The sequence below is a fragment of the Takifugu flavidus genome, chromosome 18 (assembly GCF_003711565.1).
Source record: "Takifugu flavidus isolate HTHZ2018 chromosome 18, ASM371156v2, whole genome shotgun sequence".
Classification (NCBI taxonomy): domain Eukaryota; kingdom Metazoa; phylum Chordata; class Actinopteri; order Tetraodontiformes; family Tetraodontidae; genus Takifugu; species Takifugu flavidus.
The window spans coordinates 11,862,948-11,881,206 of NC_079537.1; the positions used below are offsets into that span (position 1 = coordinate 11,862,948).

At 44.1% G+C, this 18,259-nt stretch overlaps 3 protein-coding genes and 1 pseudogene across 3 annotated transcripts; 1 reads left to right on the forward strand and 3 right to left on the reverse strand.

Moving 5' to 3' along the window:
• Positions 1 to 274: 274 nt before the first annotated feature.
• On the reverse strand, positions 275 to 2,949 carry LOC130514784 (heat shock 70 kDa protein 1-like; annotated as a pseudogene).
• A 909-nt stretch (positions 2,950 to 3,858) lies between these two features.
• Positions 3,859 to 6,156, forward strand: LOC130514786 (heat shock 70 kDa protein 1-like). Its single transcript, XM_057014581.1, has 2 exons — positions 3,859 to 3,991; positions 4,154 to 6,156. The coding sequence occupies exon 2, from the start codon at positions 4,173 to 4,175 to the stop codon at positions 6,090 to 6,092; it is 1,920 nt and encodes a 639-aa protein (XP_056870561.1). The 5' UTR covers positions 3,859 to 3,991; positions 4,154 to 4,172; the 3' UTR covers positions 6,093 to 6,156.
• A 1,931-nt stretch (positions 6,157 to 8,087) lies between these two features.
• On the reverse strand, positions 8,088 to 10,205 carry LOC130514785 (heat shock 70 kDa protein 1-like). The gene has a single exon (XM_057014580.1). It carries the CDS (start codon positions 10,203 to 10,205, stop codon positions 8,286 to 8,288), a length of 1,920 nt encoding a protein of 639 aa, XP_056870560.1. The 3' UTR covers positions 8,088 to 8,285.
• A 4,017-nt stretch (positions 10,206 to 14,222) lies between these two features.
• LOC130514792 (heat shock 70 kDa protein-like) lies at positions 14,223 to 16,886 on the reverse strand. Its single transcript, XM_057014588.1, has 2 exons — positions 16,736 to 16,886; positions 14,223 to 14,882 (listed from the first exon to the last, which is right to left on the reverse strand). The coding sequence occupies exons 1-2, from the start codon at positions 16,845 to 16,847 to the stop codon at positions 14,569 to 14,571; spliced, it is 426 nt and encodes a 141-aa protein (XP_056870568.1). The 5' UTR covers positions 16,848 to 16,886; the 3' UTR covers positions 14,223 to 14,568.
• Positions 16,887 to 18,259: the final 1,373 nt, after the last annotated feature.

Here is an 18,259-nt window from a genome sequence, read left to right on the forward strand (position 1 = left end):
GGCGGGACGGCACGAGAGCGGAAACCGTTCACAGCTACTTCCTGTTGGATCTTCCTGCGCAAATAAAATACGACAGTAAATTGGATTAAAAGTATTAAAGCTAGTAATTAAAACTTCAAGAACACTTTTGGCTGGGAGGAAACATTTTCCTGGTTTATCTTGATGTATGCAGTCACACACACACACTAGAGTTTTTTTTATACATATTTATTCAAAGGTGATATTTTTCATGTGAACAGACAACAAAAAATAAAGTGCTTCAATAATTCCCCTGTACAGAGTAGTTGACAACTTATTTAGGATTTTACAGCAATTGAAAAGCTCGTTTATGACTTAACATGTTTTTAGTCAAAACTTATACTATATATTAAACTATATATATATTAACAAAATGAAAAAGTCCTTTTTAAAGTGTGTGAATGAATTTGAAGGGCCACTTTAGTCCACCTCCTCAATGGTTGGCCCCTGGGAGCTGCTCTGGGACTGTCCTCCTGGGTTGCCTCCAGGCATTCCTCCCTGATACAGCTTGCTGATGATGGGGTTGCACACTTTCTCCAGCTCTTTCTGCTGGTGTTGGTACTCTTCTTTATCAGCCAGCTGGTTGTTCTCCAGCCAGGCGATGGTCTCCTCACACTTGTCGACGACCTTCTTCTTGTCCTCTTCACTAATTTTGTCCTTCAGGTTGTCCTCCTGCACGCTGCTCTTCATGTTGAAGGCGTAGGACTCCAGAGAGTTCTTGGCAGCGATTTTCTCCCTCTGCTGGTCGTCCTCAGCTTTGTATTTGTCGGCGTCCTGCACCATCCTCTCGATCTCTTCTTTGCTCAGACGGCCCTTATCGTTGGTGATGGTGATCTTGTTCTCTTTGCCGGTGCTCTTGTCCACCGCAGACACGTTCAAAATGCCGTTGGCGTCGATATCGAAGGTGACCTCGATCTGCGGGACCCCTCGGGGAGCAGGCGGGAGGCCCGACAGCTCAAACTTGCCCAGGAGGTTGTTGTCCTTGGTCATGGCTCTTTCTCCTTCATACACTTGGATGAGGACCCCCGGCTGGTTGTCTGCATAGGTGGTGAAGATCTGGGTCTGCTTGGTGGGGGGTGGTGGTTGTTGTTGCGTTAATCAGGGCCGTCATGACTCCTCCTGCTGTCTCGATACCCAGCGACAGAGGGGCCACATCCAGCAGCAGCAGGTCCTGAACGTTACCCGAGGTGTCTCCTGTCAGAATGGCGGCTTGGACGGCGGCACCGTAAGCCACCGCCTCGTCTGGGTTGATGCTCTTGTTCAGCTCTCTGCCGTTGAAGAAATCCTGCAGGAGTTTCTGGATTCTGGGGATTCTCGTGGAGCCTCCGACCAGGACAATATCGTTGATCTGTCCTTTGTCCATTTTGGCATCTCTCAGGGCTTTCTCCACGGGATCCAGAGTTCCTCTGAAAAGGTCACCGCACAGCTCCTCAAAACGAGCCCTGGTGATGGAGGTGTAGAAGTCGATGCCCTCAAACAGTGAATCGATCTCAATGCTGGCCTGGGTGCTGGAGGACAGGGTTCTCTTGGCCCTCTCACAAGCTGTGCGCAGCCTCCTCAGCGCTCTCTTGTTCTGGCTGATGTCCTTCTTCTGCTTCCTCTTGAATTCCTCCACAAAGTGGTTCACCATGCGGTTGTCAAAGTCCTCTCCACCCAGGTGAGTGTCTCCAGCCGTGGCTTTGACCTCAAAGATACCGTCTTCAATGGTCAGGATGGACACGTCAAAGGTGCCTCCTCCCAGGTCAAAGATCAGGACGTTGCGTTCCGCCGACTTGCCTTTGTCCAGACCGTACGCGATGGCTGCAGCCGTCGGCTCATTGATGATCCTCAGCACATTCAATCCGGCGATGACGCCGGCGTCTTTGGTCGCCTGTCTCTGAGAGTCGTTGAAGTACGCCGGGACCGTGATGACGGCGCTGGACACCTTTTGACCGAGGTAGGCCTCTGCGATCTCCTTCATCTTCACCAGAACCATAGAGGAAATCTCCTCAGGGTAGAAGCTCTTTTCCTCTCCTTTGTATTCCACCTGGATTTTGGGCTTCCCTCCATCTCCAACCACCTTGAATGGCCAGTGTTTTATGTCAGCTTGAACGGTGGGATCCTCCAATCTTCTCCCAATCAGTCTCTTAGCATCAAACACGGTGTTGCTGGGGTTCAAGGCCACCTGGTTCTTTGCCGCGTCCCCGATGAGCCTCTCCGTGTCGGTGAAGGCCACGTAGCTGGGGGTGGTCCTGTTGCCCTGGTCGTTGGCGATGATTTCCACTTTTCCATGCTGGAAAACCCCCACACAGGAGTAGGTGGTGCCCAGGTCGATGCCAATCGCTAAACCTTTAGCTGCAGACATTTTCACTGGAGACTGGTGTCTGGGAAAGAGTCAAAGACGAGTTTAGAAACATGTTGAAGAAATTTAGCCCTGATTCACAGCAGGTATTTCACAGATCAGTCAAAGTGAGGCCAGTGTGGAAAGTCAAATTAAAGTTTAAGATTCAGTAAATATAAAAAATGTCAGTAAAAATAAATAAAACAAAATACAAGTTACCTATAAATTACTAAGTTCAGGTAATGTTACTGGAGACGTTTCACTTTTAAATAGATTTACCTTAAGTTTTGTTGTTTAAAGTTTAAAATCACTTCAAAAAGTTAATAAAGCATATTCAGAAATCTCTTAAGCACAATACAGCATGGATCTAGTTTAACTTCCAAACGTTCAAGGTAAATGATAAAACAAACAACGCTGTAAACTAATTTATCATTAAACTAATATTGTGAACTTACATAGTGGCGATTCTGAGTGGTGAGGAAAACCTCTTGATCTTCTTCCACTGGATCCTGAGTTTCTGAGTGATCCCTGCTGCTGTCTCAGCTTTTATAAACCATCTGCGGCCACTTTCTGGCTCTTTCCAGACGTTTTACATGCGCGAATCAAAGGCCTCTGGGCACATGCAACTTCCTTTTTACTATTTCGCAATAAAATACTTCACGTGAACGCACGTAGAAAAATAACCCTTTACCCGACGCATTACATTTATTTTGAAAGCAACTTTGCTCTTTCCGGTCATGACGACGGCTGTATGACGTCATGACCGGATATTCTCATGTGTCCCAGAACTTTCCAGAAGAACGGAGGCGGGAATAGAATCGATTCATTTGTATTTTTAGATTTTATTCAAAGAAACGTTTTTTAACATCATTATTATTGTTGTTGTATGCCCTTTTATCACCATTGTCCCTTAAACGCTGATCATTTTTTTATTTATTACCACCAAACTCTAAATAAAAGGATCTTGAATCTTGCCTATAAAAGATTGAAGATATACTAAAGTGACACTTAAGTAAATACGTAATAACGTGTTTCATTTGTGCTACTTGGTATATTATCGTCATAATAGTAGAATTAAAAGAAAACGGTTAATTTTTTTAGACATTTACATTTTATGCAGCTTAGAGATATAGAGAACTATTCAGGACAATCTTAGCTATTGTAAGTACGGATGGGACAAAATGCAACAATGTAGCGCACCAGAATTAAAACAAACTTAATCATAAATTACATCGATAAAATTTGTGTAATGTACCTTTAACATGATAAATCTTGAAGGAAACTCTAAAGAAACTTCTCAACTAATCGAGAACCTTAATCTTACGTAATTTCACTCAAAAAAATTGCTAGTGTCACAACCGGAAAAAATAAAACTGCTTCTAAAATAAAACAAATGGGGGGGGGGGGGGGGTCACTTTTTATGTGCTTTTCTCGGAGTATTAATACTAAGAACATTTATTGTGAAAAAACATAACAGGAAGTCGAAACGAACCACGATTATGACTTGATGGTTTATCTTGGGACCGTCGAGAATGAGCGAGAAGTTTCTGCAGATGGTTCATAAAAGAGAGGACAGGAACGGATCAGACCACAGCAGAAGAACCTGAGAGCAAGAAGACGAAAAGAGACTCCACTCAGAGTCATCACAACAATGTAAGTTGGCAATACAATTTTTAAACACGTTTATTTCTGACACCTTTTATTAATTGTTGTGAATAGGAGTTTGTGCAAGCAGAACTTTGAATTAGTTTTAATATCAATTTTAATTATCTGTAATTAAACATCATTCACGGTTTGTCTTTGACTCTTTCCCAGACACCAGTCTCCAGTGAAAATGTCTGCAGCTAAAGGTTTAGCGATTGGCATCGACCTGGGCACCACCTACTCCTGTGTGGGGGTTTTCCAGCATGGAAAAGTAGAAATCATTGCCAACGACCAGGGCAACAGGACCACCCCCAGCTACGTGGCCTTCACCGACACGGAGAGGCTCATCGGGGACGCGGCAAAGAACCAGGTGGCCTTGAACCCCAGCAACACCGTGTTTGATGCTAAGAGACTGATTGGGAGAAGATTGGAGGATCCCACCGTTCAAGCTGACATAAAACACTGGCCATTCAAGGTGGTTGGAGATGGAGGGAAGCCCAAAATCCAGGTGGACTACAAAGGAGAGGAAAAGAGCTTCTACCCTGAGGAGATTTCCTCTATGGTTCTGGTGAAGATGAAGGAGATCGCAGAGGCCTACCTCGGTCAAAAGGTGTCCAGCGCCGTCATCACGGTCCCGGCGTACTTCAACGACTCTCAGAGACAGGCGACCAAAGACGCCGGCGTCATCGCCGGATTGAATGTGCTGAGGATCATCAACGAGCCGACGGCTGCAGCCATCGCGTACGGTCTGGACAAAGGCAAGTCGGCGGAACGCAACGTCCTGATCTTTGACCTGGGAGGAGGCACCTTTGACGTGTCCATCCTGACCATTGAAGACGGTATCTTTGAGGTCAAAGCCACGGCTGGAGACACTCACCTGGGTGGAGAGGACTTTGACAACCGCATGGTGAACCACTTTGTGGAGGAATTCAAGAGGAAGCAGAAGAAGGACATCAGCCAGAACAAGAGAGCGCTGAGGAGGTTGCGCACAGCTTGTGAGAGGGCCAAGAGAACCCTGTCCTCCAGCACCCAGGCCAGCATTGAGATCGATTCACTGTTTGAGGGCATCGACTTCTACACCTCCATCACCAGGGCTCGTTTTGAGGAGCTGTGCGGTGACCTTTTCAGAGGAACTCTGGATCCCGTGGAGAAAGCCCTGAGAGATGCCAAAATGGACAAAGGACAGATCAACGATATTGTCCTGGTCGGAGGCTCCACGAGAATCCCCAGAATCCAGAAACTCCTGCAGGATTTCTTCAACGGCAGAGAGCTGAACAAGAGCATCAACCCAGACGAGGCGGTGGCTTACGGTGCCGCCGTCCAAGCCGCCATTCTGACAGGAGACACCTCGGGTAACGTTCAGGACCTGCTGCTGCTGGATGTGGCCCCTCTGTCGCTGGGTATCGAGACAGCAGGAGGAGTCATGACGGCCCTGATTAAACGCAACACCACCATCCCCACCAAGCAGACCCAGATCTTCACCACCTATGCAGACAACCAGCCGGGGGTCCTCATCCAAGTGTATGAAGGAGAAAGAGCCATGACCAAGGACAACAACCTCCTGGGCAAGTTTGAGCTGTCGGGCCTCCCGCCTGCTCCCCGAGGGGTCCCGCAGATCGAGGTCACCTTCGATATCGACGCCAACGGCATTTTGAACGTGTCTGCGGTGGACAAGAGCACCGGCAAAGAGAACAAGATCACCATCACCAACGATAAGGGCCGTCTGAGCAAAGAAGAGATCGAGAGGATGGTGCAGGACGCCGACAAATACAAAGCTGAGGACGACCAGCAGAGGGAGAAAATCGCTGCCAAGAACTCTCTGGAGTCCTACGCCTTCAACATGAAGAGCAGCGTGCAGGAGGACAACCTGAAGGACAAAATTAGTGAAGAGGACAAGAAGAAGGTCGTCGGCAAGTGTGAGGAGACCATCGCCTGGCTGGAGAACAACCAGCTGGCTGATAAAGAAGAGTACCAACACCAGCAGAAAGAGCTGGAGAAAGTGTGCAACCCCATCATCAGCAAGCTGTATCAGGGAGGAATGCCTGGAGGCAACCCAGGAGGACAGTCCCAGAGCAGCTCCCAGGGGCCAACCATTGAGGAAGTGGACTAAAGTGGCCCTTCAAATTCATACATAAAGACTTTCAAAATAATTTTTATATTATTATAATATATAATATAGATATAATATATAGGATATATATATATATATATATTATATATATAGATATATATATATATATATTATATATATTTTGTCAAATGTATATCTGTTTCAAATGTGACATTTTGATGAGTGGTTTGCTGAGGTTGTTTCATTGTTGCTGTACTTTAAACATTATGAGATACTGCACATGTTTTTTTTCTTCTGTGTAATCACTGAGTAATTTGTAATATATACAGTTTATTGCAAAATTTTAATAAACCAAATTTTGTTTCAATTAAAATAAAGAAATATTGATCTTGAGTGCACAACATTTCCTAGTCTGAGGTAAATCATTACATTTCTCAGGACTCCCACTTCATGTCGCGTGTTGTTTTAATATACACAGCACTAAGAAGTTCAAGGCAAGTATTAAAAGAATATATAAAACAGCCATAGAAAAGGGACTTTTAGAGATTGAGGGGGAAAAAAAGGGCTTTTGTTATAAATTCATAGGCGGTGGTATATGAGTCTGTTTGGAAATGGGCTGAGAAGCAAAGGGTTCTCAAACCCCAGTGCAGAAAAACATGGAAGGTGCCAGAACACATTCAGAGTACTGCCGAGGTACCCTTGAGCAAGGTACCAATATATAGGGCTCATATAGGGCCCTGCAATGAACTGGCGACTCATCCGGGGTTGGACCCGCCTCCACCTATTTTGTAGGGGTTAAAGAGGTTAAGAAGCTGAAACAAGATATAAATAGTGACACAAACATCAAATCAAATTTATTAACAGCCCAAAATCACAAACATTGTTGCCTTCAGGGGCTTTCAGCTCAGTCGTGACTCCCTCCATCCTTAGACTCTTGAACCAGGTCAAGAAAAACTTAAAAAACCTTTTAGGAAAGAGAATAAACCTGAAGGAGAACCACACATTAGGGTTGTCCCTGACTTGGGACAAACGTGCAATAGATGCCACATATACAGAGAACGGCAACATTAATATGACATGGATGAAGGTTTCGATGGCCATGGAGAAGAGATCCTTGGTTCCAGGTTTATCTTTAGATCTCCTCATTTGGAGATCTGGGCCACTTGACCTTCAGATCCTGATGGACTATATCCAGAATCAACAAGACTGGAGGAAAACAAGACTGGCTCCTGCAGTAATATAAGCACTTAGGTGACATGATTGTTCAGGTAATTGTGTGGTCTGAGCAGGAATCTGGAGGAAAACATTTGCAATTTATCACAGTATATCAACATGGCTGCTTTTTCCTGTGGTTATCAGTCACCTAATAGCAGGAAGTGTCCAGCTTCAATCTCAGCTCCTGGTGGCAGCTTTCCTCCGGTATTCCAGTTGCCTCCCTTCAAGTTTCAAGCTCAGGTCTCTCTTAGAATCAGTAATATTGAATGTTCTAAAGTAGGAACCACAACCCTCAGTGAACATACAGCTGCATATGTATCTGTAGACAGATAGATCCATGAATTGCCATTTTCGCTGACTCACCAGCTTGGAAAATGGACATCGTCACTTCCAAATGGATTGAGGAATTAGATGAATAATTTATCATTCTTACATTCATTTTGTGTGTACTTTAAAATGCAGATATTGTTCTTTTTTTTACTTTCCTGCATGATGGTGCTGTATCATTCTACAGTTGTGACATGCATTTTTCCACTCAGTCACATAATCTGAAACGTTGAGCTTATTGCTCCAGAGTATTTTGGATTTAAATACAATTGGGAATATTCATATTTCAGCCCTCATTTATATTTGGAAGCAGTTTTCTAATGAATGACTGGGAAACCGACTTGTAAGGAAGTTTACATTTACCACAGGAACTCAGGCCGAGATACTAAACTAAGGCATCGGACAAATATAGTTTATATGTAGGGAAGTTCACCATTGAAAGATGTGAAAATGATTTGACTCATTAAAAAAACTGACAGGAAAGAAACAAGATAACCGTTAAAATTGTCTTTATTTTTACTACATGGCCAGCAAGTTGATGATGAAATACTAATTGATGTCCGAAATCTTAGAGACAAGAATGGAAATTAGGGAGATGTCATGTTACAGGTGTACTCTGAATGACCATGAGGCAGTAAATCATGGTAGAATGTTACAGTATCACAGAGCAGTGAATCAATTATAGTGATTTTAGTCCACTTCCTCAATGGTTGGCCCCTGGGAGCTGCTCTGGGACTGTCCTCCTGGGTTGCCTCCAGGCATTCCTCCCTGATACAGCTTGCTGATGATGGGGTTGCACACTTTCTCCAGCTCTTTCTGCTGGTGTTGGTACTCTTCTTTATCCGCCAGCTGGTTGTTCTCCAGCCAGGAGACGGTCTCCTCACACTTGTCGACGACCTTCTTCTTGTCCTCTTCACTAATTTTGTCCTTCAGGTTGTCGTCCTGCACGGTGCTCTTCACGTTGAAGGCGTAGGACTCCAGAGAGTTCTTGGCAGCAATTTTCTCCTTCTGACGGTTGTCCTCATCTTTGTATTTGTCGGCGTCCTGCACCATCCTCTCGATCTCTTCTTTGCTCAGACGGCCCTTATCGTTGGTGATGGTGATCTTGTTCTCTTTGCCGGTGCTCTTGTCCACTGCAGACACGTTCAAAATGCCGTTGGCATCGATATCGAAGGTGACCTCGATCTGCGGGACCCCTCGGGGAGCAGGCGGGAGGCCCGACAGCTCAAACTTGCCCAGGAGGTTGTTGTCCTTGGTCATGGCTCTTTCTCCTTCATACACTTGGATGAGGACCCCCGGCTGGTTGTCAGAATAGGTGGTGAAGACCTGTGTTTTTTTAGTGGGGATGGTGGTGTTGCGCTCAATCAAGGCAGTCATGACTCCTCCTGCTGTCTCGATACCCAGCGACAGAGGGGCCACATCCAGCAGAAGCAGATCCTGAATATTATCCGACACGTCTCCTGTCAGAATGGCGGCTTGGACGGCAGCACCGTAAGCCACCGCCTCGTCTGGGTTGATGCTCTTGTTCAATTCCTTGCCCTTGAAGAAATCCTGCAGGAGTTTCTGAATTTTGGGGATTCTTGTGGAACCACCTACCAGAACGACATCATGGATTTTACTCTTGTCCATTTTGGCATCTTTCAGGGCTTTCTCCACAGGCTCCAGAGTTCCTCTGAAAAGGTCACCACACAACTCCTCAAAACGAGCCCTGGTGATGGAGGTGTAGAAGTCGATGCCCTCAAACAGTGAATCGATCTCAATGCTGGCCTGGGTGCTGGAGGACAGGGTTCTCTTGGCCCTCTCACAAGCTGTGCGCAGCCTCCTCAGCGCTCTCTTGTTCTGGCTGATGTCCTTCTTCTGCTTCCTCTTGAATTCCTCCACAAAGTGGTTCACCATGCGGTTGTCAAAGTCCTCTCCACCCAGGTGAGTGTCTCCAGCCGTGGCTTTGACCTCAAAGATACCGTCTTCAATGATTAGGGTGGACACATCAAAGGTGCCTCCTCCCAGGTCAAAGATCAGGACGTTGCGTTCTCCAGACTTGCCTTTGTCCAGACCGTATGCGATGGCTGCAGCTGTCGGCTCGTTGATAATCCTCAGGACGTTCAATCCGGCGATGACGCCGGCGTCTTTGGTCGCCTGTCTCTGAGAGTCGTTGAAGTACGCCGGGACAGTGATGACGGCATCAGACACCTTCTGACCGAGGTAGGCCTCTGAGATCTCCTTCATCTTCACCAGAACCATTGAGGAAATCTCCTCAGGGTAGAAGCTCTTTTCCTCTCCTTTGTATTCCACCTGGATTTTGGGCCTCCCTCCATCTCCAACCACCTGGAATGGCCAGTGTTTCATGTCACCTTGAACGGTGGGATCCTCCAATCTTCTCCCAATCAGTCTCTTAGCATCAAACACGGTGTTGCTGGGGTTCAAGGCCACCTGGTTCTTTGCCGCGTCCCCGATGAGCCTCTCCGTGTCGGTGAAGGCCACGTAGCTGGGGGTGGTCCTGTTGCCCTGGTCGTTGGCGATGATTTCCACTTTTCCATGCTGGAAAACCCCCACACAGGAGTAGGTGGTGCCCAGGTCGATGCCAATTGCGGTACCTCTAGCTCTGGCCATCTTGATTACTTTTTTTTACCTATAAAAGTTGATACATAAAATTAGGAGGTAAAATTTGAAAGTAACTGCAGCCGTTCAGGGTTAAAAGAAGCAGAGTTTAGATTTAGGAAGAATTTGTTCATTTTTCCAACCTAAATATTAAAATATATAATTCTATATATACTGTATATAGAGCAGAATGATGTGGCAAGAATTTAGAAACAGTAGCAATTAACTAAGGAAGATAGGAGGAGATAGAAGTAGATAAAGTGTTTTTCTAATTGATCTGAGTTACCTACATATTGAGGTTGTTGAATGTAAAAACTACAAGTTAACCAGTACCAGTATCGTATATGGAGGCTGTAGAATCACAAGTAGAAACACATAACATAGTATGTTGCTTTCTGATCAAGGACCTTGGCCTTCATCCTTGAAAGATCACGGATCTCTGACCCTCTGATTATCACATTTCCTGCTTGATGTTATTTCTACTTTGAGGCCAGGCATTTCTGAACCTGTTCAGCCAGTTTCACCTGTAGCTCTTTGCAACAGCAGTTGGAGGTGTTGGGCCTTAACTTGTTGGCCTTTCTCACGCCTTTTTCCCCCTGCAATTTAATTTTCTTTGTATGTGTATATGTTTCTGTATTTGTTTCATTGTTTGATTGATCTTGTCAATAAAATTATGCAGTTTCTCACCAGGTATAAAAATAATTACTGTGACTTTAATGTGAAGTTTTTTGTGATATAAACCCTAAAATCAACATGTTTTAGTTTTTGTGAATTTATACACACTCTGGAAAGACATCACCTCATGTTAGCATTAATTAGGATTTATGATAACAAAAAAGCAATAAATATTTTATGATTTCATTTTGCCTTTTGCCAAATCCCAAAATCACAAATGCATATTTCCCAGCAATGAACGTATTTTGCGTTTTTCTTTTTACAATAAGAAGCTGTTCAAACTACTCACATCTCTACTTGTGATGTAAATGGACTGACTCTGTGTGTGTGTGTGTGTGTGTGTGTGGTGTGTGTGTGTGTGTGTTTAGGGGGAGGGCTGCATGTGTTAAAAATGTGGGTATGCTCAGAAGTGGTATGGCGCAGATCAGGCATGACATGCACTTTTAAAGTACTCCCTGTCCTCTATATAGTACACTCAATAGTGTGTACACCATTTTGTACGGTTGTCAGAATGTTGCGTGAGGATCACTGTGTAGTGAACTCATGTATTACATCGTGCATTGTGAAAAATAGGGAACAAGTAACGCCCGTAACCAAGAAATATATCCCATCATACTTTGCAGTTGCACACAGGAAGCTAGACATGATAATCAGAAATGAATAAATAAATAATGACAAGATCGTACAAACAAAAGACCAGTGAGTGTTTTAGATGTCTTAATCAGTAGAAAAAAATAAAATGATTCGCCCAGCACTGATGTCAATCTGGTTCGTATTTAGTATGCAATATAACTGGAAAACAGACCAAGTTGGAGGTGGATTTGCTGATGCTGTCTGGGTGTGACTTGTAGTAATTGCAGGTTACAACACATTATGTCTCTGTCTCAACAGGTTTCTTGTGTAGAGACATTTTTTGAGCCAAGACAAGCAGCCTGCTTTGTGAACTTCAGTCTTTAATTTCAACTACTGCTACTTTAACATGTATTATGTTTTTTCTTTTTATTATTTAAACTTCCAGTAAGGCAACTGGAAAACAATTAATTATAGATAGAATTTGGGATATGTTTAAGACCTCTTACAAAACTGGGAATTTTAATCAACCAAATATTGACATGGGTTTTTTAAAGGTTTTGTTCGTTTAAACTATTTTCATTGTACAGTGCAGCTTTTTCGTATTCAGAGATTGTGATGTAGCAATGTCGGTCTGGACAGATCACTTTAGAACACTGTTCTTTGCTTCACGGTTAAATGAACAGAAGAGACGGACCTTTCGAATTTTAAAGGTTTTTCTTAGACATCTTAATACCTTGGAAGGGTGCGGTGTTCACACGCCACGTTGCACGTTCACAGACTCGTGTCACACCGAATTTAATTTTTGATAATTTACTATAACTTAGCAGCAGAAATGCATAAAAACAACCCGTACAAATTACTGAAACACCAGTACCTACTTTGAAGATAAGAGTGTGGAGATAGGAAGGACTTTTCCAGCCGTCGAACCCTCTTGGTGGTTTCCGTACACTCGGAGATGCCCCTGGCGCAGACGGTATTTATGACTTTTCTGTCTCCCGCGAGGGCGATGCTTGAAGTGGCCCGTGGACCAATCACAGAGCAGCGCGCGGGTGTGGCCGTGGAAGTTTCTTCGTGGTTCTGCGGTCCGATGAACCGATCCAGCCAAATTCACATGAAAAGTGAATTAAAATCAGTACATTCAGCCATTTCTTTCCGCTGCAGGAGTATCTATCATGTATATTTTCATTACGAAGCGTGCGCGTGGCAGATATAATGATGGTGTAACGTTACTTCCTGTTTTACATGTTTGGTACATCATGTACTTTACTGATTTTTTACTGTAATCTTGCAACCGAAATACTGTATGACTTTACTATTTACTTTGGGTAGTAAGAAAGGTTTACAAAAACTAAAATTTCATCCAGTTATACTCAATTTTTAGACAAAGAACACAGTGTATCTTACATGGTGTAACAAGGTGCAAAGTTAAATCTCGACAAACAACAGTGTTTATTTTAGCTCCAAATGAAGCGAAACCTTTTTAATGAGAGAACGCTTTCTTGTATAATTTTCTCTGAGCTACACATCTACTAATGACGTGGTTGTTCTAACAACATCACCCTCATAATATAACGAGATAAATGCAACAGTATAGTTAATGTAACAGGATTTTCGTTTGGTTTGTTTAAAATGAAACGATGTCATTTTCTTGGAGAGCTGGTGGTGAACCAGCCTGACCAGTCGGGTCACTTTAAGGTGTCTGCTGATGTTTTACAACAGGGCGTCGCCATGGTAATCCGATACCACACCTGGGGGGCTCTAGAACGAATTCTTTCCTTAAACCTGTGCGACAAGGAAGCTACGGAGAACAAAGAAAGGTTTTAAAAACATCGGGTGGTTGTAATTAAAGTGTCTGTAAGTTTTAGATTTCTGCTTAATGCGTATAAAAATGATCTTTCACGTCTACTTCCGCATTAAAATGCACCACTTGCTGTCAACTTCAAGCACGAGAAACATTTTTAAATCTATTTCAATCGATCACAAACGCTTTAACAACTCTAATACTGCAGAAACAAATTAATCATGGAGGTGATGAGCGCGAATAAAGTGATCTGCATATTTTATTAGAATATTCTATATTAGAATATTTTATCATACATATCACAACACACACGTGGAACTGCAGGTACGGTAAATATTGTCCAGAGCAGAGACCAATCGGACCAGAACTTTTCAACTTAAGTCACAGCAAATTGACTTTTAATAAATTTTACCTATTTATTGGGGTTTTGTTTGTTTTAACTAAATTGTTTACATTTTTTTGTGAAATCTAAATTTCCAACGGTGGCTTTTAATTCCCCCTGCTGTCAGTGTGGGGAAAGACACTGACATGACGGGACTGACAACTGATTCACGTTTATAAATGTCAATACTTTGAATACACACATTAGATTTACAATATTTGTGGGACTTGCAAATGATTACAATGAAAACAAAATATTTTAGTATGCTAAAATAGTTGATATTTTTGCTCTGCCATATTTCTTCTGAGCTCCTGGTTGTCATAGTCAAAATGAGTTTGCTTCATCACAATCACCTACCACAGCTGTAGCTTACCTATGTACCTTTCCATGCAGGTGCATCAATTCTAAACTGCACCAGTCCAGAAAGGAACTAGCATTTTTATTCTTTATTGCTGAAAGATTGTTTATTGTTGATGTTGGCCCGAATGCAGCACTCCAGCCAAAGAGCCGTTGTCCTTTTGCCTTCTTTAGCTCCATGATTCTGTGCAATGATTCCATGATTCAGAGATTACTTAAGCCTAAAGTTATTCACGTTTTATTAATGCGCTAGTCAATACGGTTTGGACTACCGAAAAAAGCAAAAGCTCAGTCACTGAAATGCTAACTGATAAGTAGGGCTGTCAACTGAAGCCTTAGTAACCAAAAACATGGCATTTCTGATGTTAAGGTGACTTAGAAAATTGTGGACTTTGTTAAAAGCAGTTACAAATGCAGTCAGGGTGACAACAGCAAGGAGAGGCAATCCAACAAGAAAAGTAATTAGAGATGAAAAAATGCAGTAATGCATGAATCATTTAATTCAGATGTATTACATAAGTCTAGTTTTCCCAAGTAGATGAAAATGTATTAAACATTTCTTGAATAGCCTCGCATTCTTATATCAGTCAGTACACAATTTGTATCTCTTCTTTGCTCAGGCAACCCGTATCCTTGGTGATCTTGTTGTCTTTGCCGGTGCTCACATCCACAATGCCGTTGGCATCAATGCTGAAGGGGACCTCAATCTGTGAGACCCCTTGGGGAGCAGGTGGAAGGCCTATAAACTCAAATTTGCCCAGGAGGTTATTTTTTGTGGCCATACTTTTTTCTCCATACACTTGGCTGAGGATCGAAGGCTGGTTGTCTGCATGTGTGGTGAAGATCTGGGTCTGCTTGGTGGGGATGGTGGTGTTGCGTTTAATCAGGGATGTCATGACTCCTCCTGCTGTCTCGATACCCAGCGACAGAGGGGCCACATCCAGCAGCAGAGTTGATCTGCACTATGCAACCTGCACACATGCTGCTATTGTTGTTATCATTAGTACCCTTACTGCTGATATAAGTATAATTACTGCCATCGAACCATCTTTGTACAATACTTATTATGGGCTGCTACCTCACAATGAACTACCGTATTTTCACGACCATAAGGCACACTGTATTAAAAGGCCCGGTCTCAGTTATGGGTGCTATTTCTGTATTTAAAACATACATAAGGAGCACCGATTATTAGGCGCATGCTGAAACATACAGTAAAAAATGACAACGGAAGTAAAACAGTGAGTTTCGACACATTTATTGAACAAAATATATTCATTCTTCGCCGCCACAAAACCGTCAAAGTTTTCATCTTCTGTATCTGAATTAAACAGCTGCACTATTTCAATGTTGAACATCCCGAATTCCTCTTCTTAATCATCTGAATCAGACTCACCGACCGGTTCTGGTTTAGCGTTGATTTTGTGAAAGCTCTTACAATACATGAAGACGGTATCACAGCCCATGCGTCTACAATCCACCCGCATATGATGGCATAACTTGCCCGCTGCCTCATAGTCTTTGTGAAGGAGTGTTTGCCTTCCGTCATCCAGCGCTCTGTCCGTTTCCGTTACAGCCGAGAACCACGCTGAACGACGACTTCTCGTGCCCCGTTGTGCGTATCGCCACCGTGCTGGACCCTTTTTCTCCACTTTGTGGGTCAAAGGGATGTCAAAAGTCAGAGGGATCTCATCCATGTTAGTGATGTGGCTGGGCGCGGTTATCTTGTCGCAGCAGTAGGTGCGGAAGATGGCCACCCTCTCCTGGTTAGGGTTAGGGAAGATGGCCACCCTCTCCTGGTTAGGATTAGAGTCAGGGTTAGGGAAGATGGCCACCCTCTCCTGGTTAGGGTTAGGAAAGATGGCCACCCTGTCCTGGTTAGGGTTAGGGAAGATGGCCGCCCTCTCCTGGTTAGGGTTAGGGAAGATGGCCACCCTCTCCTGGTTAGGGTTAGGGAAGATGGCCACCCTCTCCTGGTTAGGGTTACCTATGTACCTTTCCATGCAGGTGCATCAATTCTAAACTGCACCAGTCCAGAAAGGAACTAGCATTTTTATTCTTTATTGCTGAAAGATTGTTTATTGTTGATGTTGGCCCGAATGCAGCACTCCAGCCAAAGAGCCGTTGTCCTTTTGCCTTCTTTAGCTCCATGATTCTGTGCAATGATTCCATGATTCAGAGATTACTTAAGCCTAAAGTTATTCACGTTTTATTAATGCGCTAGTCAATACGGTTTGGACTACCGAAAAAAGCAAAAGCTCAGTCACTGAAATGCTAACTGATAAGTAGGGCTGTCAACTGAAGCCTTAGTAACCAAAAACATGGCATTTCTGATGTTAAGGTGACTTAGAAAATTGTGGACTTTGTTAAAAGCAGTTACAAATGCAGTCAGGGTGACAACAGCAAGAGAGGCAATCCAACAAGAAAAGTAATTAGAGATGAAAAAATGCAGTAATGCATGAATCATTTAATTCAGATGTATTACATAAGTCTAGTTTTCCCAAGTAGATGAAAATGTATTAAACATTTCTTGAATAGCCTCGCATTCTTATATCAGTCAGTACACAATTTGTATCTCTTCTTTGCTCAGGCAACCCGTATCCTTGGTGATCTTGTTGTCTTTGCCGGTGCTCACATCCACAATGCCGTTGGCATCAATGCTGAAGGGGACCTCAATCTGTGAGACCCCTTGGGGAGCAGGTGGAAGGCCTATAAACTCAAATTTGCCCAGGAGGTTATTTTTTGTGGCCATACTTTTTTCTCCATACACTTGGCTGAGGATCGAAGGCTGGTTGTCTGCATGTGTGGTGAAGATCTGGGTCTGCTTGGTGGGGATGGTGGTGTTGCGTTTAATCAGGGATGTCATGACTCCTCCTGCTGTCTCGATACCCAGCGACAGAGGGGCCACATCCAGCAGCAGAGTTGATCTGCACTATGCAACCTGCACACATGCTGCTATTGTTGTTATCATTAGTACCCTTACTGCTGATATAAGTATAATTACTGCCATCGAACCATCTTTGTACAAAACCCCTCACCAATACTTATTATGGGCTGCTACCTCACAATGAACTACCGTATTTTCACGACCATAAGGCACACTGTATTAAAAGGCCCGGTCTCAGTTATGGGTGCTATTTCTGTATTTAAAACATATATAAGGAGCACCGATTATTAGGCGCATGCTGAAACATACAGTAAAAAATGACAACGGAAGTAAAACAGTGAGTTTCGACACATTTATTGAACAAAATATTCATTCTTCCGCCACAAAACCATCAAAGTTTTCATCTTCTGTATCTGAATTAAACAGCTGCACTATTTCAATGTTGAACATCCCGAATTCCTCTTCTTAATCATCTGAATCAGACTCACCGACCGGTTCTGGTTTAGCGTTGATTTTGTGAAAGCTCTTACAATACATGAAGACGGTATCACAGCCCATGCGTCTACAATCCACCCGCATATGATGGCATAACTTGCCCGCTGCCTCATAGTCTTTGTGAAGGAGTGTTTGCCTTCCGTCATCCAGCGCTCTGTCCGTTTCCGTTACAGCCGAGAACCACGCTGAACGACGACTTCTCGTGCCCCGTTGTGCGTATCGCCACCGTGCTGGACCCTTTTTCTCCACTTTGTGGGTCAAAGGGATGTCAAAAGTCAGAGGGATCTCATCCATGTTAGTGATGTGGCTGGGCGCGGTTATCTTGTCGCAGCAGTAGGTGCGGAAGATGGCCACCCTCTCCTGGTTAGGGTTAGGGAAGATGGCCACCCTCTCCTGGTTAGGATTAGAGTCAGGGTTAGGGAAGATGGCCACCCTCCCTGGTTAGGGTTAGGAAAGATGGCCACCCTGTCCTGGTTAGGGTTAGGGAAGATGGCCGCCCTCTCCTGGTTAGGGTTAGGGAAGATGGCCACCCTCTCCTGGTTAGGGTTAGGGAAGATGGCCACCCTCTCCTGGTTAGGGTTAGGGAAGATGGCCACCCTCTCCTGGTTAGGGTTAGGGAAGATGGCCGCCCTCTCCTGGTTAGGGTTAGGGAAGATGGCCGCCCTCTCCTAGTTAGGGTTAGGTTAGGGAAGATGGCCACCCTCTCCTGGTTAGGGTTAGGGTCAGGGTTAGGGAAGATGGCCACCCTCTCCTGGTTAGGGTTAGGAAAGATGGCCACCCTCTCCTGGTTAGGGTTAGGGAAGATGGCCACCCTCTCCTGGTTAGGGTTAGGGTCAGGGTTAGGGAAGATGGCCACCCTCTCCTGGTTAGGGTTAGGAAAGATGGCCACCCTCTCC